This window comes from Ceratocystis lukuohia, assembly GCF_044167205.1.
Source record: "Ceratocystis lukuohia strain C4212 chromosome Unknown Supercontig2_pilon, whole genome shotgun sequence".
In the NCBI taxonomy this organism is placed as follows: Eukaryota; Fungi; Ascomycota; class Sordariomycetes; order Microascales; family Ceratocystidaceae; genus Ceratocystis; species Ceratocystis lukuohia.
The window spans coordinates 1131600-1158127 of NW_027263521.1; the positions used below are offsets into that span (position 1 = coordinate 1131600).

General features: G+C 49.3%; 3 protein-coding genes across 3 annotated transcripts; 2 read left to right on the forward strand and 1 right to left on the reverse strand.

Moving 5' to 3' along the window:
- Positions 1-7092: 7092 nt before the first annotated feature.
- Positions 7093-10094, forward strand: HOO65_020294 (Exosome complex exonuclease dis3; the record flags this gene model as incomplete). The annotated part of the gene is made up of 3 exons (XM_071006404.1): positions 7093-7194; positions 7252-7288; positions 7339-10094. 3 exons carry the CDS (start codon positions 7093-7095, stop codon positions 10092-10094), a joined length of 2895 nt encoding a protein of 964 aa, XP_070860932.1.
- Positions 10095-10484: 390 nt separating this feature from the next.
- Positions 10485-12140, reverse strand: HOO65_020295 (Nuclear GTP-binding protein NUG1; the record flags this gene model as incomplete). Its single annotated transcript, XM_071000032.1, has 1 exon — positions 10485-12140. One exon carries the CDS (start codon positions 12138-12140, stop codon positions 10485-10487), a length of 1656 nt encoding a protein of 551 aa, XP_070860933.1.
- A 626-nt stretch (positions 12141-12766) lies between these two features.
- On the forward strand, positions 12767-13633 carry HOO65_020296 ((DL)-glycerol-3-phosphatase 1; the record flags this gene model as incomplete). The annotated part of the gene is made up of 3 exons (XM_071006993.1): positions 12767-12873; positions 12972-13081; positions 13146-13633. The coding sequence occupies 3 exons, from the start codon at positions 12767-12769 to the stop codon at positions 13631-13633; spliced, it is 705 nt and encodes a 234-aa protein (XP_070860934.1).
- Between the last annotated feature and the right edge of the window lie 12895 nt (positions 13634-26528).

The following is a 26528-nucleotide window of genomic DNA, read 5'->3' on the forward strand; positions in this document are numbered from 1 at the left end:
GCAAAGCTCACACTCCCTAAAAGAGGCTTTAAAAAGGTGAGTGGAATAATGGTTCGCCGGGCTACTTACCGATCTTGCTAAAACGTCACACCCGTATGAGAAACACGGCAGCGAACAAATTGTCAGCGCACAATGTCTCCTATGAAGCCTAAAAGACTCTTGTACCTGTTCTCCCTCTTGATCTGCTTGTTTTCATTTAATTTTTTTTTTATCTTCAACTTTTGTGCTCCGCTGCGCTGCGCTGTTGACACAATGGAGGTGGCAGGCAGCTGGGGTGCTTCCTAGCAAAGAGAGGGGAAAGAAAGACAGAGGAAATTGTCCGAAAGAACGTCGGAGTCCGATCGTAGCACACTTTCTGCCACACGATGCTTAAAATTTGGTGGCCGTTTTGCTGATATCCTCTTCATATTGAGACATACATGTCTTATAGGCTTTACTTTAGCCTCAGCCAGCTTTCAGCATACGACACCAACGATGAGTTACATTTTGCTATTGGCGCCATCTTCTAACTGGCTGATTCATATCCCCTTGCTGAAGAGAAGACTGGGTTACAGGCAGGGCAATACAGCTGTGCGTCCTTTGCCCTCACTGGCTGCATCTAAGCCCTTTGTGGTGGATGTGCACCCGGTGGCCTACCAGCTACTCTGCAAACTACTATCCTTTGCATATTCTAGAGGAGGCTCCACATCAAGACAAGATCGGTGAATTTTGGGCGGCTAGATACAGACTGGTAGGCTATGCACCAGGACGTCATGGCGAGACACCGGCTGTATATATATCTCTCTGATAGCCAATCGCGTAGAATCGAACTTGGGGTGTGTGATTGTGAAGGCTGCAATGGGGCGAAGTGGGGGTGGCATAAGGAAGTACAGCGGACTCAGCTCAACAAATGTTGGATGCCATGTCATGAATGGCCGTCGAAGATGACGTGGGAATGTTATGTATGAGCCTTTGGGCATGCTAGAGAGAAAGGAAAGGGACCAAACTGATGGCCTAGAACTGACCGCCCCGTGTAAAGGGAAGCCAGGGTAACATGAGACGCGCATTTCATGGAGATGCGCCTCACCGACTATGTTATTACATTAGTGCATTAGTGTATTGACTGTAGTACATAAATACAGCCAGCAACTTGGTACGTGAATAGGTACTGAGTAAATAGAGAAGAAGCAGGGTCTAGGTTACACAGGGACTTGGGGTCTCACAGCTCCTCTGTTAATCACGTCATCCAGTAAGAAGGGAGGGGCAACTTTGAGACAGGGTGACAGTTTTTTTTTTTTTTTTTTTTACTTTTCTCGGAGACCAAGACATTAAAAAGGGAGAAACAGGACGTGGATCTAGAACAGAACAAAATGCCCTGAAAGTCGAGAGAAAGAACGATCGATAATCTGCTCCACAAACAAGCACCAGCAAAAAAAGTTTGTCCCACAGGTTCGATAGGTATCCAGATGGTCTGGAGCACTGGGAATTGAGCCCAATGCGGGGGTCGAACCCGCAACCTTGAGATTAAGAGTCTCACGCTCTACCGATTGAGCTAACCGGGCGTGGGTGTTTCCGGCAAAATGGCTTCCTAAAATGGCTTATGTTTGGTGGGCGAGTCCGGCCTCGTTTTTGTTTTTGTGAGACGTAAAATATTGCCAGGTCGACAAGTACTTGCTTGAGACCCAAAGTCCGTCCCTAGCTAGCATCCATCATTTCGCCTTTTTTCTACCTAGAATAATGACACATCAAGTGCCCCCGCTGGCTGCTTCAGGTTCAATGGCCGAGCAATCCAGCTGTACCTGGGCAGTCGCATAATCTGCGGTGGCGTCTCGTTTCCCTGGGTACAATCAAAACACGTAAGTCTTTTGAAATCCCAACCAGGGTAAAGAAGAGAGAGAGTGTGTGTGGGAGTGAGGGAAAGACGACTGGCGCTCTAGAGCTTGTTGACATATACTGGTGCTGTGGCTTTACTGATTAAACAAGCGGGGACACTGCAAAGCCGCCGACTTTGGTGCTAGGAGAACTTGGTGTTGGTGTGTTTGGGATAGGAACTTGGTTGGGGTTTTGCTATTCAGCAATAACAGGCGGTTTCACCCTAGAAATCCAAAGCCAGACAAGCTTAGCATGGCATGGCGAAGGTCAACGAAAAGAAAGAGAGAAACCATAGGCTGGCAATGTCAGTCCTGCGGCTTTGCCTACTCCTAGTCCGCTTCTATCCTCCTCGTCTTCTCGTCTTGCAGGTATGGCGCCATCGAAGTTGCAGAGCAAGCGAAAATAGGCAATTTAGTATCTAGCCTAGAAACTCGAGGTGCAAAACAGCAGCATCTGGAGTAGTGATTACAGGAGATTGTCTCTCTTCTAGACACTAGAATCAGATCTCCCAGTTGTCCGCCTATAGTAACCCAGCTGCTGACCGAGATTTTCCAAAGGGTAACCTTGCCTTTCCAGAGCCACAGGTAAATGGCAGAAAGTAGCCTGGTCTTAGCCATTGGCCTTTCGGGTGAAAGCTGCTCTAGGGACTAGTTGCCTCGGAATGTATAGGTGTCTGCGTCAGCGTCTACCACAATATTTCCAGATCTATTGGTAACCTCGGTCTTTCTTTCTCTCCGAGTTAAAGAGGGCTTCCTTCTGTCTTCCCTTTGCTCTCCTTTGATTCAAACATCTTGCCCGTCTATCCGCGGCACACCCCTTCCCATCGACACTCGATGGCTAACTACGTTCACGCCTGTTTAATCTCGGCTCCTTCCTTGTCTTTTACACGGCCGAGAAGGATATTTCGGTGTTGTTGTATTACTACATGGAAAACGGCCACATGAGGCCATACGCCTTATTCTACAGGCGGCGTATCAGTTGTGATTAACGGCGGTGTTAAAGTGCTGCAAGAGACTTTTGCTTCCCGTTTTCCCTCTCTGTCACCTTAGATGCTATTCACTGCATATGGGGGTATGTTTATGACGGAACCACGCCTGCAGATAAGCAGGCCCACCCATCCACCTGGGCAAACATCGATTCCCCCATTCTCTGGCGTGGGGAATTCATGGAAGAATCGGTCAATTATACGCGATTACGGGGCTTCGTCACCCTCTTGGCTGTGTTATAACCAGCCGGTCAATGTATCAGGCATGCCGCTGTCCCGTCTTTTGTCTACGGGCTTGGGCCAGCTGACTTCTTCAAACTGGTAGAAAATGAGGAAAAAACATCGAGTTCTACCCGTGGCATGCTTTGGCATGTTTCTGGCCCTGCTGCCAAGTCTCTCACTATGTAGTGTTCCAATGAGACTTGGTCTGTTTCCTTTTTTCTGTAATGAACGTGTTTTTGCCCTAAGTCTAGCATGGCACTGGTACGTGTAAGGGATCACATAGCGGCAAGTATGAGCGAGTATTATATCATTATTGATTAGTACAAGGAAGGACCAACTAACCCGACTATGGCCGTCCTATATGCCACATCCAAACTGAAAAGCGGTGAGCCCGGGCTGTTTATTTGGAGCCTTAAGGCTATGTTATGATAGTCCCCTCAATATCCGCTCCCAACAGCATCCAGTCTCACCCCAACCACCCGGGCTAGCAGAGATAGGAAGGCCGAGTCACAAGACTATATACACCAGCTCAGTGGGTCAACAATGGCGAATACTACTTTCAAGAAAGACATAGCTAGGCAGAACCTTCCAGACTCTGAGGCAATCACACTTCACAGCTGCATCTCGAATCCTCAAGTGCTCTTGGTGTGGGACAAATGCTACTCTGTATGCCTACCATTGCAACGGACAACCTATATTGTTGCTTTACACCTGAACTTGAGCCAAGCAAATGATACCCTAAAAGCTGCTAGCATTGGATTCCAAGCGAAAAAAGGCGAGGCTTTCATGTGTACTCAATATAGCTGCAATACTGTTGCCCGGCTAGTTAGGCTATAAATAAGTGCTGGAGAAGATAGATAATTGGCTCGTATATTTTTGATAGGAGATAGCTCTACCAAAGGTTCTTAGAACGGGTTTGTCCTTCCTCTTTTTTATTCCCGACTTCTTGGAACTCCCATGCCAAAAAAACGTAGAAAACGTAGAAAAAGAACATGAGATCAGTGAGTCTATGAGAATATCAATCAGTGGCTGCCTGACAAAACCTCGGCTCAAGGAGGCCTTTCGATTATAACTATTGACCTGATCAGCGTAAACAACACTGGATTCAGCTTATACTGAAGGCATGGCTTGTCTGAACACGGGATAAGTTATAAATAGGGTACCTCACACTTGAGTCACCATATAGAAGAAGCGACGCTACACTAAGGCTTGGAAGCTCACCAAAGGTTTCGAATAGTACTCTTTAGAGCGAGAATTTGGGTGCTTGTGTACCCTAGGTAGCAGCAGGTCTAAGAACCCTCTAAGCTACTAGTAACGCGTGGTGCTATGTGTCTGTGGCTTGCACCTGATAGAGGCTTCTATAAAGAAAACGTGATGTCACACAGGCAATAGTTAGTACAGGTCGGTTGACAGGGTTGTGCTTATTAGGGTCTCGTACCACCACAAGATAGAACGTCCATCCAAGTGTTGTTCGGAGTAGAAGCTAGAAGCTAGCTAGTGTTAGTCACTGAGAAGAGCGAGGCCATATCCATTGTGAAGTAGTTCTCTTTTCAATATACACTAAGGGAACGTGACATAACTGAAAGGGTCGCTTTACTACATCATCGCTACAATCAGCACCCTGCGAGAGGTGAAGACCCTCTGTTTCTGTCTTCGGCACGGCACTATCGCAATCTCCGACGAATGTCTAGTCATAACAATACACTGAAGCTCCGTTTCGCGCGAAGGTCATGCTTATATCTGCCCTAGTGGTAGTGATACTCTTACTCATATTCTAATCCCCCTTGAATGCCGACGTAGCTGCTCATGTGTGAGCCCCTTTCTCCATACATGCCAGATCATCCGTTCTAAAGGTTGTCGTGCCAATAGATACTTCGAGTGTGCGCATACGGACACTAATATGGGGCCATGATAGAGATAGAACTGCGGCTAGCAGAGGTGAAGAAACACAGGAGTGAGTGTAGTGAAAATAGCAGTAGTACTGATAGAGGCATAACGTCAGGAAACGGTGCCATCCCGTTAGTCTATACTTTGATGTAATCGCTAAGCTAGCAACTAGCTTTTGTACTCTTTCATTTACTACCACCACTTGATCTTACTATGGTCCTTTTTAAAGTCAGGCGTTCTTTTATGCTGCAAAAGGCTCTGTTTCCACGAGTTAGCAGGATAAAACGCCATAGCAGGCTTCGCCTAGTTCCATTTGGGCTTAGACAAACAAACACTATTCAGGTCAAGTCTGCGCAAGCATTTCCTGGCTACTTCTTTTCGAAATACCTGCCGAATTCATAGCCATACTAGATTTAGGGGGGCAACTGAGCAATGTGGCCTTGCAAATGATGTATACAAAGCATACACGATGCTGCACAGCTACCTGGCGCTAGATAAATGCATCTTGCAATCCCTAAAGATAGAACAACAAGATGCGCCAGGCACAAAGTAGGGGTCATGCAACTGTCCATGTTTCTTTGGAGTTTTGCGGATAGGCTTTCTCTATTAGAGGGAGAATAGTCATGCTTTTCCTTCGGCTGAGTGAAGGCCTTCCCAACAGAAGCAAGCGAACTTGATATAGCTTGTTCCGGCAATAGGTGACACCAACGTTCAACGCCGACTTGTGACGTTTGGAGAACATCAGGGCCAAGGGGGTAGCAAAGCAACAGGCCCCGTAAGAAAAGAAGCGTTAGACAAGCCTTGAATATCATGCTCTGCAAAACATTCCTGATCAGCCCCTTAGGCTCGGCCTTGCTGTTGCACTCAGTGAGCTTGGGGGAGCCCTGTTGACTAGTAACCATTGATTAGAAAAGCCAAGTTGGTCTGAAATTTGAGAGCAGAGTCTTTTGATCACATAGGGACTGCTAACTCTCCGTGAATTAGCGTCCAAAGGACAATTCAATACAGGCCATGTGTGATTTTAGTCCCAAAGCCTCCTCCAATGGTAGAACTCAAGATTGGCTTGGAGGAACCTGCGATAGTACGTGCGGCTGAAGGCCAAGGACCCTAGTACGAAAGATTGACCATAAGGAGCAGCTATAATCACATGGAAGCTTGAGCAAAGGAGATATTCGCCCCAGCAAAAGACACACCCGTGCATCTTCAATAGGCATGGCCGGGTAGTAAATGAACGGCTTGGCACTCGTGAATAAAGCAGCACAGACTGCATTGAAACACCGAATGACAGTTTCCAGTAACCCAATATTAAGCCTGAGATAATTCCAAGATTATCATCTGAACTAGAATGTATTGTAGTAAAAGTCAGTAGGAGAGGGGAAGAATCCTGCCTCTTTTCTCCAGAGCTATGGCTGGCTTTTAGAGAACTTTTGTGTGGTCTGTATTTGTGTTTGTATGGTTATTTTAGTAATAGTACTGTGATAATCGCTAGGTCAAAATAAGGGCCTCGATATAAAATGATACATTGCTATTTGTATATATAGCAGCCCAAGATAGTATGAATATCGAAAGGGATAGAAGACAATAGGACGATAATCGGACAAGATTGCATGTCACATAGCATTTTGGAAGTACACGTCCACACACTTGATCGGAATCTTTCAAGTCCTAAAAGCCTACCACAGTGTGTAACTTGAAATGTTATACATGTAGCAGCTTTGAAAGGCCGTGTTGCTCAATATAAAGCCCTTCTGTTCATAAAGGCTTGCCCAAATTGATATTTGTACGAGGGACAAAGTGGGAGTCGCATTACCGCTTTTAGTTACACAGACTATCATATGTGGAGCTATTGGCTGGTTGTAGTGGGGTCAAGTTGAAGGATGCAAGGCTGTATATTAGTAATCATGTTTCTGGCCTATGATTGGTTGAATATCAGCTCAACTTTTTTGAACTTTTTTCTAAGCATTGTACAGCCTTCCCTCTTCTCCTACAAGAAGCCTTAAAAGCACTTCAACATCGCATTTATCTCTTTTCGAGTTACTTTGGCTACGCAAGCTGCCTATAAACAAGCCGTTCCCACTGATTAAAAAAACGAATACCCAAGGCCTAGAAAACCACGAACCCATCGCCCACATCCCATACCACCCACCATGACAAGTCTAAAAAGGGCTGGCGATGTCGACCCATTGGCGGCCAACATCTCTAGCAAGGTTTATGTGCGGTCAACACGCAGCGGCAAAGTGCAGAAGATCGTAAGAGAGGTTTACCTACGCCAAGACATCCCCTGTTCTTCAAAATTGTGCACCCAGTGCTTTGATGCGGCTCCTAGAGATGCGCGGAATCATGGTAGGCTAGTGCCCCCAGGCAGGATACACACCTATACTAATATGCTACAGTCCAACCATTCATTTTGGCAGAAAAGCCGCTGGGCTCCCAGGCCTTCCCCAACGGCCGGTACATCCTTCCAGATACTAATATCCTGCTCAACGCCATGGATGTGTTTGAGCAGAGTAATGCCTTCTGTGACGTCATCATTTTACAAACAGTCCTCGAAGAGCTCAAGAATCGATCTCTACCGCTGTACAACCGTCTGATTGGACTCGTGAACAGTGAGGACAAGCGCTTCTACGTCTTCTTCAACGATTTTCGACTAGAAACTTACATTGTCCGGGGCAATGACGAGAGCATAAACGACCGCAATGACAGAGCGGTCCGAAAAGCCGCAAAATGGTACAACGAACATCTATCCAAGTGCCGTGGCACGATTCCCACTACCATTCTCTTGACAAATGACAAAGACTGTCTCGCCAAGTCCAAGGCGGAAAATATCCCTTGCATGGCGTTGTCTGAGTATTTGTCGGGCGTAGAGGATGGCGAGCGGTTAATGGACCTTGTAGCCGAAAACCAGGCTCAAAGCGGCGGCTTTTCCAAGGTAGTCAAAATGCTGTACCCCGAGTACTTCACCATGTCCAAGATGATGACGGGTGTTAAGGGCGGTGTGATGCATCAGGGAATCTTCAATGTTTCACAGTACAACTACTTGGAAGGCTCTATCAAGGTGCCCGCCTTTCCCAAGCCACTAATCATTCTTGGCCGTGAAAGCATCAACAGAGCCATCGATGGTGATGTGGTGGTCGTCGAGGTGCTTCCCAAGGAACAGTGGAAAACCCCTACTACAACTATCGTAGAGGAGGATTCCATCACCAAGGACGAGAACGCAGATGTTGAGGAAGACGTCAACATTGTCTCTGCTAAGGAAAAAAAGGCTCTGCAAGATGAGGCCCGCAAGTCTCAGGCCAAGGGTGCCGAGAGCCATGCCCAGCCCACAGCCAGGGTTGTTGGCGTGGTCAAGCGCAACTGGAGACAATACGTTGGCCATATTGACCCCACGTCAGCTTCTAGAGACTCAGGCCAAGGCCGCAAGCAAAATAGCGTCTTCCTCCTGCCCATGGACAAGAGGATACCCAAGATTAAGCTGCGCACACGCCAAGTATCCGAGTTGCTAGGCAAGCGTTTGCTGGTGACCATTGATGGATGGTCTCGTGACTCGCGACACCCTACTGGTCATCTAGTACGCAATCTAGGAGAAATGGAGACTAAGGCGGCGGAAACCGAAGCTCTTCTTCTGGAGTGGGATGTGCAGTACCGGCCATTCCCCAAGACAGTGCTGGACTGTCTGCCGACTGAGGGCCACGACTGGAGAGTCCCGGCCGAAACTGGCGATCCGGGCTGGAGAGATCGCAAGGATTTGCGTGACCTTCTTATCTGCAGCATTGATCCTGTAGGCTGCCAGGATATTGACGATGCTTTACACGCGCGACCGCTGCCAAATGGAAACTTCGAAGTGGGCGTGCATATTGCCGATGTGTCGCATTTTGTTAAACCGGGCAATGCCATGGACTCGGAAGCCAGTATTCGTGGTACCACCGTGTACCTGGTTGACAAGCGCATTGACATGTTACCGCCTTTGCTAGGCACAGACTTGTGCTCGTTAAAGCCTTACGTCGAGCGTTACGCCTTTTCCACTCTGTGGGAAATGACACCAGATGCAGAGATTGTCAATGTCCACTTCACCAAGTCAGTCATCAAGTCTCGCGAGGCCTTTTCGTATGAGCAGGCTCAATTGCGTATTGACGACGTGTCGATGCAGGATGAACTGACTGCCGGAATGCGCACGTTATTGGCCATGTCGAAGAAGCTCAAGCAGAAACGGTACGATGCTGGAGCTCTGAGTCTGTCATCGCCTGAGGTCAAAGTACAGATGGAGTCCGAAACCTCAGACCCCATTGACGTCAAGACCAAGCAGCTGCTTGATACCAACTCTCTAGTAGAGGAGTTCATGCTGTTAGCTAACATCAGTGTAGCTGCACGCATTTACGATGCCTTTCCACAGACAGCTATGCTTCGCCGTCATGGTGCTCCTCCACGCACCAACTTTGATGAGCTTTCAACACAACTACGTGTCAAAAAGGGCATGGAACTGCGGGTCGACAGCAGCAAAGCACTGGCAGAGTCTCTAGATAGCTGTGTGGATCCGGCTAATCCGTTCTTTAACACGCTAGTGCGTATCCTGGCCACTCGCTGTATGATGAGTGCAGAGTACTTCTGTGCTGGCACTCAAGCTTACCCGGAATTCCGTCATTACGGTCTGGCATCTGAAATTTACACGCACTTTACGTCGCCCATTCGTCGTTATGCCGACCTCGTGGCCCACCGTCAGCTAGCTGCAGCCATTGAATACGAGCCGGTACACCCGTCACTGCGCAGTAGAGGCAAGCTGGAGGCTGTATGCAAGAACATCAACGTGCGCCACCGCAATGCGCAAATGGCCGGTCGTGCCAGCATTGCTTACTATGTTGGCCAGGCACTCAAAGGCCGCGCAGTTGATGAAGAGGGCTACGTCATGCGCATTTTTAGTAACGGTTTTGTCGTGTTTGTGCCACGCTTTGGCATTGAAGGGCTTGTGCGCCTACGCGATTTGGCTGAGCCTGAGCCCGAGGCGGACTTTGATGCAGACAACTACACGCTCACAGTCAGGGGAAGCCGACAGCTCAAGGTTGAGCTATTCCAGGTTGTCAAAGTCCGGGTCAGCGATAGCAAAGACGAGGCTACGGGTAAGCGGGGAGTAAAGCTAGAGCTGCTTAAGGCGTAGGAGGGTAGAACGGGAGGAACAAAAAAAAAGAAGGGTGGAAATGGTAAAACGTAGGGCAAGGGCCGATATAGCATAATATTCTCATCACCAGTTCACATTATTCACACAAGTACGTTGCATGTTAAGTTACCAAAAAGAACGGACTGAACTGCTTCGCGTGTCACATGGAGATTAATAAGCCTGTCATTTATATGCAAAATAATAGCCAGTGAATCTTTCTTTCCCATCTCGTCAAATAAAAATAAAATCCCAGAATCAAAAATTCAAAGACGCCCAGACGCCGATGCTTTTTCCTCTTTGACATGTGCAGCCATATCAAAGGTGGTCTTCTTCAGCTTTCATATACTACCAGTTCCAACAAGCCAGATTCCGCACATTCCCCCCCCCTCCCTACTCTTGCATGACATCATCAGTCTCTGCTGCGGCGCTATCATCGCCCCAGAGTCCATCAAGCTTGAACTCCGCCGCCCATTCGGTGACAATCTGCTTCTGATCAGCAGCAGGCTCATCAGCCGTCTTATTGGCTGATGCCGAGGCTTCGATGACGCCCTCGACAGCAAGCACTGGTGCTTCGGCCCAACCCTGGATCCGGCCGTCCCTCCAGTCCGTGATCACAGTCATGGCCGCCGATTTGAGGTTGGGCACGCCGCCACGGCTCAGGCGACCTCTCTTACGCGCTACCTGCACCAGGAAATCGGTAGTCAGATCGCTACCAGAGCCGACCAACGGGGGGATATCGTAGACGTCGAGGAGCTTTTCGAGTAGAGCGGGCTGTTCCGACAGTCTCTGGAGCAGCAGTGTCACGGCAGGCACCGGGTCGTCAATCTGTTTAGGCGGGACAGCATTGAGAAGTACAAGCTGGGCATGGGCCTGGGTAGCAGCCGCCATGGACACGAGGCTACCGGCGGTTGATGTTGAACGGCCAGTAGAAGGGAAAATGATTCCAGGCGAGTCCAAAAGCGTCAGTTTGCTATCAATTTTGACCTGGCGGATGGCCGTAGTCACGCCAGCCTCAGCACCAGCAGGGCAAGCCCGAGTCTTGAGCCCGGCTTTGCCGCCCATGCGGGCCAGCAGGGCGTTGATAACAGACGACTTTCCGACATTAGGGTAACCAATGACGCCAACTGACACGGCGCGCTTGAGTTGACGGCTAGCAGCGTAAGATTTAAGGGCACGGAAAAGAGCGGCGCTAGTGCTCTGAACGGTCATGTCTTTGTGCGTAAAGGTCTGGGCGTTGGGCGCAGGGATGCTTGCACGTAATGGGAGCGTAGGGAAGAAGCGGCGGAGGTGGGCCAGCCAGTCACGTAGGGCCTTGGGCGGCACCAGATCAACCTTGTTGAGAATGAGAATTAGGCGCTTGCCACCGTTAGCAGCGGCCATGACGCTGCGCTCAACATCACGTGATCTTGTGCCTTCGGGGTCACGCGCATCCAGCACATACAGCACGACATCAGCCCGATCAACCACATCCTTAAACACCTTGTCGTAGGCGCGGCGCGAGGCGGCTTGGTCAGATCCAATCTCAATGTCCGAGGCTTCCTCATCTGACATGCCATCGTCGCTAGCAGCCAACTGACGCTCGTAGTCTTCGGCGGCGCGGCGAGCCGAGGCCAGAAGTGCAGCCATGGGGTTTGAGCTGTCGACGTCTTCGTCATTGAAATCCTCATCATCCTCATCCATAGCCATGTCGTCAAGCTCGTCGTTGTCTTCCTGCGTCTCGCTGTTGCCAGTCTTAGTACCCTTGATGTCTCCAGCCTTGGCGGCTTTAGCAGCCTCCTTGCGGCGTTGCAGCTCGTTGGCCTTTTGGATGCGTGTCTCTTCAATTTCTTGCAAAATCCTCTCCTTGTAGGGAAACAGGTTGGGGATTCCAGGGTCTTTCTTCAACTTGGACTTCCATTGCGGGTTCTTCTTGGCGAGCTTGCGGTCTTTGCGCTGCTTAGAGCTAGAAGCTTTCTTGATGTTTGCCCGGAGACGTGTAGTCGACCGCTTGGAGGTGGGCTCTGTGGAGAGGGTGAGAGGCAGAAAATGATGGTTAGCATATGGCATGTCGTCGCTTTATCAGAGGCAGTACAAAGCAGCACAACTTGGTGAGCAGGAGGGGAAAGAGTTGCAGCGAGCTATCATTTTGGAGACTCACTCTTAGGTTTGTTGATGTTTCCGGCCATTTTGCTTGTGTTTGTGTGTCCTTTCTATAGCGTTCAAACGGTCCGTCGGTGATTCTCTCCAAAGGAGCTCTCAAGAACGTAGAGTGGTAGATTAAGACCAGACCATCACCGACAAATCGACATAAACTGCATCCCACCAAAACTTTTTTTTTTTCTGCCGCCGTCCACCGCCCCACAATTTTTGACCGCCTTTAGATTTAGCTTTATCGATAACGATAGCTAGCCTCTATTCCCAAAACGACAGCTCCGCCACGAATTTCGTATTCTGATAATATACTTATCATATAGTGCTAGTCGCTCACTTTAAGCTTAGTGAGCCAGGGCGGAGCTGCCGTAATCTCTATAACCTCCTATACGCTCATTTGAGGGGACTTAAAGCAACAAGCCGCCTTGTTGTTTCGAACACTTGACGATTTCCGCTTCTCTTAATTTCTTCTCAACTTCTGCGGTATTTCATCTCCTGACAGTCTTTCCGCCCCCGTCTCTCGCCTCGCCATCTTCTCCATCATGCCATATACTACCGAGTCAGCCCAGGCCACCTTTGATGGTTTCCTGTTTGACATGGACGGGACGATAATTGACTCTACCGAGGCCATCGTGAACCACTGGAAAGTGTAAGTTGCCCCTCCCTCCACCAGTTTTCTTTTCTGGATGGTAGATCTCTCATCTATAGCTGTCACTGCGAGCATGTTTGCTAACGCTTCCATAACAGTGTCGGTGAGGAAATTGGCATTTCAGCTGAAGTCATTCTTCAAACTTCTCATGGGCGTCGTAGTTATGACATGTTCAAGATCATCAAGCCTGAGATTGCTAGTTGGGACTGTAAGATGGCCCACTACACTATTCGCTCGCACGCCTGTTGACTAATAACACTGGACTTTCTCAGATGTCTGCGAAATCGAGGGTCGTATTCCCGAGAAGTGGGGTGACAGCGCGGTGGAAATTCCCGGAGCCCGAGACCTGATCAATGTTCTCATCAAGAATGGCGCTCCGTGGGCCATTGTCACATCGGGAACTAAGCCTCTCGTGAGCGGCTGGACCAAGCGCCTGAACCTCCCTGAGCCCAAGGTGCTCGTAACGGCAGAGTCGGTGGACAATGGTAAGCCTGATCCTCAGTGCTATCTTATGGGCCGCGAGAAGCTTGCGATGGCCGACACCGACAAGCAAATTTTGGTTCTGGAAGATTCCCCAGCTGGCATCCGATCGGGTAAAGCTGCTGGGTGCAAGGTTGTCGGCCTTGTCACCAGTCACACGGCCGAGCAGGTGGCAGCGGCAGGCCCAGATTGGATCGTCGAGGATTTGAAGTCCGTCGCGGTTGTGAAGAATGAGAACGGAGCTGTCACCCTGGAATTTTCGAGACTCTGGAAGCCTTGAAAGGTATCATTACTCCAAGAGCTTGCGTTCACCCATAGGGGCTCTCCCCATGAATAGCTGCCTAATCTGCCCCATAACTACTCAGAAAAGTCAGGCCATTCTATCATACCATTATCAACTTTAGCATTGCGTACGTGATCACTACAGTCTACATCTTATGTCCTCATCCACAGCCCGTCATATCAATATCTCGAAACTTGCAGCCTTTCTGGTACACTATCCGTTGGGAAGTAAGGCTTCTCTCGTAGAGGCTACGTACTAGTGTCCAGAGTCTAACCCGTCGTTCCACTCTCCTCCCTGCTCCCTCGGCCAGCGTCTACCCATAAAGGACAAGACTTGTCACATCAGACAAAGGGCCCGTCAGGGCAGCTTGGCCAGTTTGCCGCATTCCATGCATAATAGAGGCAAGAAAGGGGAGAGGGGTTATTTTTCCAACTTTTCTGGGGCTTTAGAGAGGGGGAAGAGGAGAGTGAGCTCTTTCAAGGGATCGCTGATCATCCGGACGGTTCTTAAGGTTATAAGGGACCCTAGGGAGGCCTTTGGCTTTTAACTAGATTGGTAGTTAGTCAGGGCCTTACTTCCCTTTTAATACCCCTAGTCCATCCCTATATATAGAATATGTCTATATGTTTGTTAGGTCTGATCATCCGCCAGACTTATACCAGCTGGAATGCACCAACTCATCCAATATAGTTGCCTCCCTAAAAGGGCGTCATGTGGTAAAATGGGACCTCTACTAGTTGAAGAGAACCGGCTCTATGTCTGCTTGCTCACGACCATCAGCCGACTGGGAAGCAACAATGATAGAATGATCTAGTTATGGCCGTGGTCTCTCAAGCCGAGATAACAGTACAACATTTCTTGATATGGCTACACCGCGGGGCTGTGCTGTTTCCCTATGTTTATCAAGTTCTAGTGAGGCATGCGTACTCCGGTGTAGGTGTAGGCTTTTTTTTTTCTGGTATCACCTAATACTTGTTTCGCTGCCAAGAGCAAGTCGGTTACCCAGCGGCAGATTTCCGTCCTTGCCTGTTCTCGGCACCTACATCTAGCATGTCACTACCACGGTCAAGCAAACACAGGCTTTATTCGCAGTGTTTTGTTGGCCTCATGCCCATAGCCACAAAAACAACATCGCAGAGCTGTGCTTGTGTCTCTGACTATGCTAAATTTGTCGTCATGGTTGTATTCGTGCGTGTGTTCAAGCTCAAGAGGCAGACTGCAGCACCTCGCGCACCTTGCAGGCTTTGTGCAAGTATCACGGCTACAGAAACTCAGCCGCACGCCTTGTACATGGGGATGACAGAGACACGTCCTTTGCCACCGGGGTCAAGAGCGAAGACAAACAGCAAGATGCAGCAAAATAATTGCAGATACAGAGGCACGGGGGCACAGAGTCACTGAGGCTTACGCTATCTTTGAACGCCCGTGTCACTCTGGCCCTGCATGCCAGGTACAGGGTCTCCTGACCTTTCTTCGCGGTCATCGAGTCCTTAGGGTTCCGATACTAGCCTTGATGTCTCTGTGTCACCTGTCTGTGCATTTGGTGTAGCGACAGACGCAAATCCAACTTCAGCTGTATGTGCCCCCTTTTTCTTTATTCCACTCTCGGTCGCTGCTACAAAGGCTTGCTAGGGGGGGGGGACGCGTTTGTGGAGGCTGAGTTACTACTAGACTGCTGAACGCACAAACAGGAACAGGAAGTAGGCAGTCAGATCAGACCCAATCTCACCCACTGCGATGGGATCAGGAACAAGTCGTACGTGACCAGGAGCACCAGGAACAAACGAGGGGAACAGAGACATTATCAGAGCCGAGTTACTAATGGATGGCTGGAAAGTCTGACCTTCAAAGTGTTTAGAGGAAGGGAGTGAGCATCATAGTACTGTATTCTTAAGCCACTACTGTTAGCTAGTAAGTGCCTTCGTGACTGGTCTCGATTATACAGTCCTATCGTAGGTTTAAATCGCAAGGCAAGGAGCCCACAGATAACATCGCCCAACAGAATTCAGGGCTATATGATTACTATCGTGATATAGCGAGTTAGTTAGGTCTCACATCCAATCTATTGGCCCAACCTTAGGGCGCAAGAGACTGTAGATATCGCCCCAGGACGGCTCTAAAGCTCACCTCCATTTTGTCTAGCTCACCCTCCCTATATCCCCCACCAACTCCCTTGGACTCTAAGCTTTTCAGTTGTGCGGTAATGAAAAGCAACGCACAGCGCATCCTGCAGAATATCGCATCATGCCGCATAACGGATACCGCATGTTGCATGCTGCACATTGCACGTTGCATTGTATTGCGGCAGTGAACTCTCAGAGCGTAGACAGCATGATTAGACAACACACGTCTGTGATTGGCCAATAGGCAAACAAACATGTTGTATCAACTGCCGCAAACAACTGCGCCGGCAAACTAGGGCAAACGAGGCAAACGAGACGACAAGGCAAACAAACTGCGTGCGTCTACGTTTTATGTGGTTGCAATTAACCAGTTATTCGTACGATCTCATTTGCAAAGTCTTGCTATTGATATGTCCGTTTAAACCCTCACGATTTAACCCTGGCCAAAACTGGCAATTGCAATTTAGGTCAAATATCACAAGGGTTAGCGAGCCATAAAAACCCTTATTCTTTTACAGTTTTGCAGCTTGTTCCCTATCCCCAGGTCGTCTTTTGTATGACCCTGTTCATAGCCCCTGCCACTCACTGCCTTGTGAGCTTGGCTTTTTTTTGTTTCTTTTTTTTTTCTCGTCTTTTGCTCTTCTTGTCACGCCGAGATCTTTTGAACACTTTTATGTTTAGTGCAAAAATGCGGGTTAAGGCGAAGCCAAAATCCCATTCAAGGCAAGGGGGAAGAGAGAGAGAGAGAGAGGAAGAGAAAGAGAGATGGAGAAAATGAAGGAGAAGAGAGAGGGCTGATTTGACGCGAGAAAAGAGATCAGCGGGGGGACAGGCATGAATTGGGAAGAACGGCCTAACACGAGCAAGGAAACAAGCAAGAGAGGAGCCAGCCTGGCGATGTGATCAGCACTGGACTTTGCCGATACAGCTCTTGACCTCCGCGTGTCTAGACGTTCTAGACCTGCAACTTGGCCTTGACACGAGGCAGTGGCAGGGCCGATCAGTTGAGATGAGGCGATGGGACTACGGTCTACGTATGTAGATGGATATAGATGGCTCTAGACCGTAGCTCGGTGTTGGCTTGTTCCATGTATTTCCCGGCCCGGGCTTAAGTGGGAGGTGAACAAATAAGCACCAGTAAACCCGACGCTACGGCTATGGCCACGGTTACGAACATATGTGAGTGGTACAGTGAAGATTTTCTTGGACGCATGCTACTATGACTGACGACAGGGTAACATAACAACATGCAACTGCACTCGGAGCTGGCCCAAACACAAGACAGTTTGTTGTTAGAAGGGGAGGGAATTACCGAAACCGAAATCTGAAGAGAGAAGGGGGGGGGAGGGGAGGAAACGTAAGGGATTCGGCCTTTCTTTGGAGCCGTTGTGTTCCTCGTTTTCTTCCTTTGTTTTTCTTGTCTTGGCTTCACTTCTTTCTCTTCTGCTTGACTTCTTTATCCCCTAAGCCCAAAGTCAGACGACCACCCCTGCCTGGCCTGGCCTAGCTTAGCGCCTTGCTTGGGTCGTCTTCCTCTCTCCGGAAATCCTAACAAGCGAAAGGAAAGCCACATGGCCTGAGGAAGGAAGCAAGTCCTTTCTTCTGTCCCGCCTTTACTTTTTCCTCTGCTTGGGAATGGACCCCACTACCAACTTGCATCTGCCTCGTTGTTATTTCCCTTTCCCTGTTTTCTCTCGATCCCGTTGGCTCTTTCTCCTCTCATCTTATCAAGCTTGCCCGCTTGTGAGTAGTTCTAGACCAATGAGCGGTGGTTATTGCCTCTGTTGGTAGACTGGTGGTGCAGCTGTTTAGCTTCTTGTTTTCCAGCCGGGCGTTTTGCCCTTGCGTTGGCTTTTGCAGCCCTTGTGTTTGCGGCTTACCGGGGACGGACGACTCCTCTCCATAGAGGAGGAGGGTTGAGTGAAAAGACCCTAGGCCGAAGATGCAGGTTTTACCTACGCTGGACTGCGCTGCTGCACCACACTGTGTGCATGAATTTGAGTAATTTGCTCTTGAAGAAGGCCTTTGTATGTATTCGGGGGAGGGGTTTTTCTTTTTTCTCCGTGCTAGTTTGTAGTTGATGGAGTTTGAGTAATAAAAGAAGGGGCAAAGAAGAGAAGAGTGCGAAAAAATAGGAATGGATGAAAAGGAGATTGTGTGAGAGAAATAAAAAAGATAAATAAAATAAATAAAACAATAATGCATGGGGCAGGGCAGGGCAGGGCAGGCAGGGCAGGACAGGGCACAGGTACAGCCTCAGTTGTCAATCTCGCCAGAACAAGGTATGATCAATGCATGCCCTCTTTGTCTGTTGCGTCTCCCACGCTTGAAGATGGATAATGAATGATGACAGCCTAATAATGCCTATCAAAAAGGGGCGATCTTATATTGCTTCTTGTTCTTAGTTGCAGTTGCTATAAGATTTTAACCCATCTCCAATTCTAGATGTCTTCTGGAAGCCCTGCACCTGCCTCGCCATTCTGGGGTAGTTGCTCTAAATTCCTTACAAGACAAAAGAAAATAAGGGCAATAAAAATAGTGGAAAATAAAGAGCGGCTTGCAAGCTCGACCGACTGCATAGCTACGTAGATATCACGGCACCAACTGCCTCTGTAAAACAATATGCGGCCGTTGACACAGACAGCATGAATGTGCCCTTTATTTTCCCTTCTCTCTTTTTAGGACTGACTGTCTGCCATGTGACACTGCAGGCGCTATGCTATCGACAAGCACCATCTTCTCCGCAACCTCTTGTCCGCTGCGCTGCGAAACGGGGTGCCTCTATCCTGGCTGGAAAATGAGGATAGGAAAGCAAGGACAGCAAAGAGGCTGGGCGTTTTCGGGCTTCATGCCTCTTCTTATTCCCGCCTGCAACTTCGTTACTAACCAGCACTTGTTCTGTGGTGACATTTTCTCTCTTCCTTTCTTTTTTGCTCATCTCCTAGGCAATGGTCCTCCGTCTCCTCCGTGTCGACCCATGTTCGTGCTCTTCTACGTAGCGCAAGAGGAAGAGGGGACACCAAGAGAGGCATCCCATTGTCCCCCTGTCGGGCTTTGTCTCCGCTCCCTCGCTGTCCATGCTGTTCCTATGTTGGTGGCCATGTCCATGTCAGCATCTACGGTCATATCCTTGGCCTAAATCCCATGCTCGTGTCGTCTCCAGCCATCTTGGCAGACTAAAGCGTGAGCTGAGTTATTCTCTTTTCGATTTCTTTTTCTCTCATTCTTTGCGCTTGCTTTCTAACTCCTTCTACGCTATCTTAGTGTGGAAGAAGGTGGTCTCCAAAGGTCCCATCTCGGCTGCGGCCGGCTCCATGCTGTTTCTTTTTTTTTTTCTTTTTTTTTTTTTTTTGCCTTCTTTACTGCTGTCCTCACACGTGGCTGCGCGGGCCATCTAGTGCCCTGTTCGTAAGACAAGATATGAAGGCCCCCTTCCCCCCCCCCCCCCAATGACCATCTATTATTGCCTGGGTACTGGTGAATGTACAGGTGCCTCTTATTCAACTTAGACTTTGATATGATTGCCTGCTGCCTATAAATGAGAGGCGCAGTTGCAATTTCATCCGCATATATCTCCTATATGATGGCTGCTATATATAAACATGTGAATAAACATCGCGGCAATGTAGTGCCAGGTATCACTACCGGAGCTTTGACGGCCATGCTCTCTTGGCCTATGCTTCTGATTTAATTATCAAGACGTCGGACGAACGCTGGTGGGACGTGCTGCAGCATTGCAACGACCGACGTGCAACAAAGCCAAAAGAAAACGGGATGATTGCAGCCCCTTCGTTTGTGTGTCTCTCTTATGGGCAAACAAGAGCCCCTAACAAGCGCGTCTCAGGTCAGGCCGTTTACTAGCGGCCAGTAAAAACCGACAAACCCACAGGGCTGGCTTCTGGTGGAAAAAAAAGAAAAAAAAAAAAAGCCACCGCCACTCCACCCACCCACCCACCCACTACTGTAGTATCAGACAAGATAGGAAGAATGAAAAGGCTAAAGCTTCCTCCACCAGACAAAACGCTTGTATGTTTGCTCTTGACCGCATTCGGCCATGTCTCCGGTAGCCTTTTCTTTTTCTTTTCTCTTCTTTTCTCTTCCTTTCTCTTCCTTTCTTTTGGCTGTCAACCGCAGGCTTAGGATTGGGATGTCGAGGATTGCAGCAGTGCTTTTGTCGGGCCTCACCATGGCTCAAAGAAGCAAAGGGCTGAGCTAAGTGCATCGCATAGGAACAAGGCCGGCTGGCGCCAATGACAATTCAAAAGAAAGGAAGGTAAGATGTGAGGAAAGGGAGGGGAAAAAAACGTGGCCTTGTATCTTTGTTGGGACAAGCGCCGATCCTGGTCTTGGTTTTCTTTTCCTCTCCTGTCTGTCTCAGCACCAGTCTCAGTGGTGGTTTTGGCCAGGGTCCTGTAAGCTCTACTAAGCTCAGCAAGGCATGGGCGAGCTGTCTTCTTTTGCTGTTAGTGGTCTGATGTGTCGCTTTGCATCTGTCCTAGTAATTTCACGGCCTTGCAATCGTAGTCTTGTGGGCGGAGTCTTCACAGTCTCGATAAGGGGAAGGGCGTGAGTAGCCCGGGAGGGGGGGGGGTATTTTCTTTATACGTACATGTGGCTTTTTGTTTTCTTTATTTCTTTTGCCTTTGCCAAAATCTCGTTTATTCTTCCAGCGCATCGAAAAACGGCCTTTCCCACTCTCCTGTGGCCTGCATAGAGTCGTGACTTGACAATAGAAAGGCTCAAGCGCCTAATATCACTCACTATTCGTTTCCCTGCCGGCTTTAATCTAGCAGCACACCAAAGAAAGGCGGGAAAAAATGAATCGAGGGAATAATCAAATCAAAGGAGAAAAAAGGAGACAAGAAAAGAAGCCATGGAAAATGGAGCCATGGAAGAAATAATCAACAAAAGGTCCTCGATCGGGCCTCGCAACCCAAGTTAAGCTGGCATGTCCCATCCACGTTCTCGGAACTCGCATCCATCCCATTTTCATATCCATCCTGGCCAAACCATGACGCGAGGAGAGGGACTTTTTCTTGCTAGCTTCAGTTCTTCCGTCGCCTGTTGGATGCCAGATTCAACTTTAGTGTGAGACTAGCCGTATGGTAGAAGCGAAGATATATGGTCTGGCAGGTCTAGGCCTGCCAGGTGCCAGGTGCCAGTGCCAGCCGTCACCTCCTGCAAAGATGCGCGCGCATGCACATGCTGGCCGAGTTTTCTGCCTCTCTCTCCTCTCCTTTCTCCTGCCCACACCTGCAAGCCTGCCCATACTCCATGTGCCGTATCTGCCTGCCGAGATAGCACAGGCATGGGCGTGTTCAAGGGTAAGGAAAGCCCGGAGGTGGACAAAAAGAGTTGGATAAAGAGAGCCTCCAAAACGGCGAAGCAAGTAAGGCTGCACTGCTACATTGGTTGAGTCAGGGATGGTGGCCTATAATACGTGAGTGTTATTAGGGTATATAACCCGAAATATACACGACCCCTCCTTTCGGGTCGTTGCCACCAGCCTAGCTGTCCGTGTCAAGCCATCCCCTGCTTTCCGGGCATATCAGGTGTGGCTCCCTGATTCTCGCCACCCAAGGCAAGAAAAAGGCAACCCAAACAACCACATCATGCAGAGACGAAACGGTAGCAGCGAGTCGGAAGCAAACATATTATGCGTTGTGTCGGGCAGATGCTGCTGTTCAAGGAGCTGTATCTTGGCCAGACCTGAATCGAGGGAGGAGGAGGAGGGGGCGGGGAAAGAAGGAGAGAGGGGACAGGACGGGGGTGGAGTGGAGAGGCTTGGGCTGTGCATAAGCTGGGATGAAGAAGTCTGGGCCTGTGGTGGTGGCTAGGGTTAGGCCTGCAACTACAACTGTAGCTGGGACTAGCTGCTGGGACTTGTAATTTGGCATCCACGTAGTACTACATGAGCCGATGCGTAGTGTATGTCTATTATGTACATCAGCAGATGTATACACACATACATACGCACGCAGGCAGCATGGGCTGTCGGATCCGAGGATTGCTGCTGACCCCTAGCTGTCTCTTTTTCCTCTTCATCTCTCTCTCTCGCCTCGTCTCGCCTCGTCTCGTCTCGCTCTCGTGTTTGCTTTGCTTTGACCTTCTTTTTGTCGTGCCCTCATCCAGGTCGTCGACAGGGACAGGAACAGTAGCAATTCCGCGTGCTTATGTGACTTAGACAGGCACACACACAACACGAATTTCTTTCTGGGGTGCGTGCGTGTGCGTGTGCGTGTGCGTGTGCCCATGTGTATATGTTAGTTGGAGAATTATTTGGAGTGTTATGCTGTTTATTTTTCTTCAAGTGTTGCACACAAGCTTCGGGTCTATATCATCCCATCATTACCAATAGCAGTATACCTACTTGTCTGGCCGTCTAAGCAAGAGGAGATGTATAGTCGGGAATAAGCTCCCGACGCCCGGGCTGGGGCCTTGGAGGGGAGGCTTTGCCATCCCATGTTACTTATTTGGATTTTGGTATTTTCTTGCCGCTTTACCTCGTTATCATGTGGCCGCGGCCTGGGCTTTTTCGAGCTTTGAACCTCGAGACCTTTCAAGAGAAGAGAGAGGGATTGTGACCTATACGGGCTGTTGATTGCGTCCTCTTCCCCCTTAAACAGTTGGCCTTTTTTTTTATTTTATTTTCTTCCTCTTTCTGTTTTTTTTTTCCGCCGTCATCAACGGACAATCTGGGCGTATGCCTGCATTTGGTGCTGTATTTTCTGCATCGGTGGTGTTGCGCATTAAAGACCAGAGAAGGGGACATTGATTTGACTTCACGATGAGAGCCGGTGGCGTAGTTAATTGGACTCGGGTGGGAGGCTTTGTCCTTCTTTTTTTTTTTTCTTTTTCTTTTTTGCGTATTTGTTAATTCCAGGCAACTGACGGCTCGGATAAACCCTTTTCGTTCCCACAAGCGAGATGTGCAAAAATGCAAGGTGCCTCCAAGAGAGCGGCAGTCTGGTGCCTGTGCCGCAGTCCGGTAGTGTAGGCAGGATAACGGCCGTCTCATTCCTCTATCCATCTCCACCTTGGACAAGAAGGGAGGGAATATGAAAAAAAAAAAAGACCTAATGAGACAAAGCCACTCCACCCCCTCCCTGCGCTGAGAAGCCTGTATTTCCTTTCCTCCGGCGTGCTGTACAGCACAGAACAGTACGTGAGCACGCACTGCAACTCTTTTGCTGTGCCTCTTCCCATGAATTTAGCATAATGCAAGCAACCTCCGGTGCGCGGCACTACACTTACACTGCCTCCCAAGCTCAAGTGCTACGCCCATGGTCAATGCAGGTACGGACAACTTAAAGTTGGTTCCTCTTGCATTGTCTGTAGTAAGCAGCGAGCCAATGCACTGATACACGGATACACGGATACACGCAGCTTCTTGGCTGTTGGTTGGCTTTTGTGTCGAGGGTGCTGCTGAGGTTCCCCAGATCGCCCAAGCGTGGTGGTGCCTTGGGCAGGCAGGCAGACTCCGTTTGGGCGAGCCTACTCTGTGTTCTTGGGCTGGAGAAGCGTTAAGCTTATAATTATCTGGTGTGTCTTTTTCTCGCTCTACTCTGGCTTGTGATAGGTTGGAGGTTTCAGAGACATGATAATACAAAACCTGTCTTGCTCTGAAGAAGCGAAGGTCCAGGTGGCACCAAAGAGCCAACGAAGACCGGCGGCTGAGTAGAAAGAGGCTTTTATCATCTAACCCTCAAAACAGGAGGGTTAACCCCCACAGGGGGATGGGGGGCGAGTTGAGCTTTCCCTCTGCTTGAACCAAGGGTCCTGCAAACTTGGGCCAGGGATGTTTTTTTTTTTTTTTTTTCACTTTGCCGAATGTCTAACTTATCCTGGTACCCATACTCTATGCCACCTCTATTTTCTTCTTCGTTTAAAAAAAAAAAGGCCTCACTTCTTTCGTAACCACGAAGCAAGAGGAAGAAAGGAGACAAGGGGAAAAGCACAGCAATCGCCCAACGCTCGGCCTTGCAAGCGGCGTCCAAACTTCGGAGGACAGAGCTCAAAAGAGGAAAGGTCAGAGTTGCGGCGTTGCAAGCATAGCCCTGTCAAGCATTTCTCTTCCTTTCGCATCCAGAGGTCAACCTTTCATAGGGCCTTATACGTGAAAGAAAAAAAAAAGGCGTAGGCAAAGCGGCCGGCATATGGGCCCATCTTTTCAGCGCTCCCTTAAACCAGTCTGGTGGGATGGCGAGTTAGGAGAGGCAGCAGCATGGCGAGAGCCCTCCGCCAAGGATTCAGGCTTTTGTCGAGGGACTTTGAGGTTAGCTTCAGAGGGGTAAAAGACCGCTGGAAAGGGAAACCAGTCTTTGGGAAGAGGAACATATTATTCTTCTCAGGGGACCACGCCAGATGGCCAACAACCAATCCTCTGGCATTGAAGGTAACGTAACGGCGATTTTAAGGGTTCTGCAATTGAGAAACACGATGCCAAGCGTTGAACGTTAAGAACCCCGAAAGACAAAGACAAGAGCAAAAGGTGGACTACAAAGCCAGGAGCTGTGGATCGGAGCACAGATTTCGGTATGCTCTTTAGCTGCATTGGCATTGGGACAGATGGTTGGTCGGGGGTACGAACCAGCAGCAGCAGGAATAAAAACAGAAACATCAACAGCAACAACAACAGGAGCAACAGCAACAACAACAACAACACAGGCACATTCGGGGCTAAGCCTATACTCGAAATACGGGGGGTGAGAGGGAAAGGAGGGGGGGTGGCATGTATGACAAACAGAGAGTAGCAGTAGTACGGGCCCCTACAAAATCCCGGCTAGAGTGAGCGTCCGGGCTCGAGTTACTTGTTCATGAATGGTAGCCAACTTGGACCTTGAGTTGAGCCGAGTCGGGGCTCTAACAGAGAGGAGACTATCAGGCCAAGGTCAGAGACAAGGGGAAGAAGAGAGAAGGCGTTTTTGGTGCAACGCAGGAAACGAGGGTGGACGACCTCCCATCTTCATCCTACTGACCCGACGCCAGCTTTGCCTGCATTCCTCTCTAAAGACCTAATAGGCGAGCGGCACAACGAAAGACAGGCACGCACAATTTGCAGCTCGTTTTTTCGTGTTTGGCTTAGTGCCATTTGGCGACTTTCTCGACTAGGTTCGTACTTTTTTTTGGCATTGTTGTGGTAGATAAGATCGGAGGTTCATCGCAAGATGTAACAAAGACGGAGGATAAATCACTCGTAAAAAAAAGAAATGGAAAGGAAAATGACCGATGGAATCGAATTAAGGTAGGACCTTTGGCCAATCTTGTCCAGTGGGCTTCCGATGGACGAGCGCATGCTTGATGGAGGAGAGGAGGGGGGGCCCTTGGGCCCAAGCGAAAGGGCTTTGTTGAGATGAAAGTCTGGATCGAGATTCTTCCAAGCTCCTCCTCTGGGGAGCCAGAAGAAAGATGACGACACATTGTTAGTAGCAAGACCGGTAGTGAAGTTGCTGCTGCTGGTGCTGGTGCTGCTGCTGCTCCGGGCCCAAGGTTGCTTTTGCTCAAACGCTACAGTGAAAAAGGGAGAAGAAGAGGCACGTGATCAAAGGCGGCCGCCTACAAAAAACGTCCCTTGTTTCTGCCCAGTTTTTATGACAGCCCTTAGGGTTCGTACGCGGCAAACCCTGGCTGGTACAATGGTACATGCACAATCAGACGACCAGCAAAGTCGATCAATCTCCCTTATCCTTCCCTCCCTTCCAACAAACCACCTAAATCGGCCCCACCACCGCCCACCCAACTTGCGGCCAGTTCTTCGCTGGATCCTGGAAGAGCTGCACTAGGGTAACTCTCAGGTTGGTGTATAAAGACTTCAAGGAGGAGCAGCAACACACCATCGCCTTGGCTCCCTTGACAAGACGGCGGTAAGTCTGAAGAGAGCGAGCAAAGTGCTGAGGGCGAAATGCGAGCAGCACCAGCGAAAGGAACGGGGATGGGGGGAAGGCAAAAGAGACCGAGCGAGCGGAAGATTGGGAAAGGGGGAGGGGGGGTGGGGAGGTTAGTTGGTGTTCGATGACGTGGGTTTCTCTTGAGAAGGGCAGGAAGAAGGGGAGAGAAGAAAGAGGGGAGAGGGGGGAGGGGGGAGAGGAGAGAGGAGAGAGGAGAGAGAGGGAATTCAAGATTGGCTTGTTTCTTGGCTTTTAGATACAACTGAGATGGCGAGAGGGTCATGGCAAAGAGGCAGGAAAAAAAATAGGACGAGAATGAGAGAGCATGGCCAAAAAAGGCCCTAGCAAGACACTAGAAACTAGCACAGCTGCTACGCAACAAGCAATGAGATAAAAGCGGTAGGCACAGGCTGCGGGCAGATGCATGGTGTGCGAAAACAGCACACGCAAAAGAGTGCAGATGGACAGCACCAGCCAGAATCACAAAGGCATAGGGGGACAAGCATAAAAGGCAGAAGCTAACAAAGCGGGTGCTGCAGACAGATGGCCAAGTAGAGCAGGACGTTTGCATGTAGTATACATGATACATGTATATATGTGTGTACCTATGCTTGCCTATGCTTGCCTGTGCTTGTGTCTACACAGCATGATGACATCAAGGGCCAAGTCTCTGACTGAGTCTGGGCCTGCGTGGCCCCACTTTCCCGCACTCGCCGCAGACAGAACAACGGGTCTTGGAATTCTGGAGTCTGCATTGTTCCTCTGTATTTTCAGTTCAGGCTTGTTTGGCTTTTGCCCTCTGCATATTAACTGTAAACCTAGTTTGTTTTCTTGTTTTGCAGCAGTGGATACGCTGTTCTTGGTGAATCTCTACATCGCATC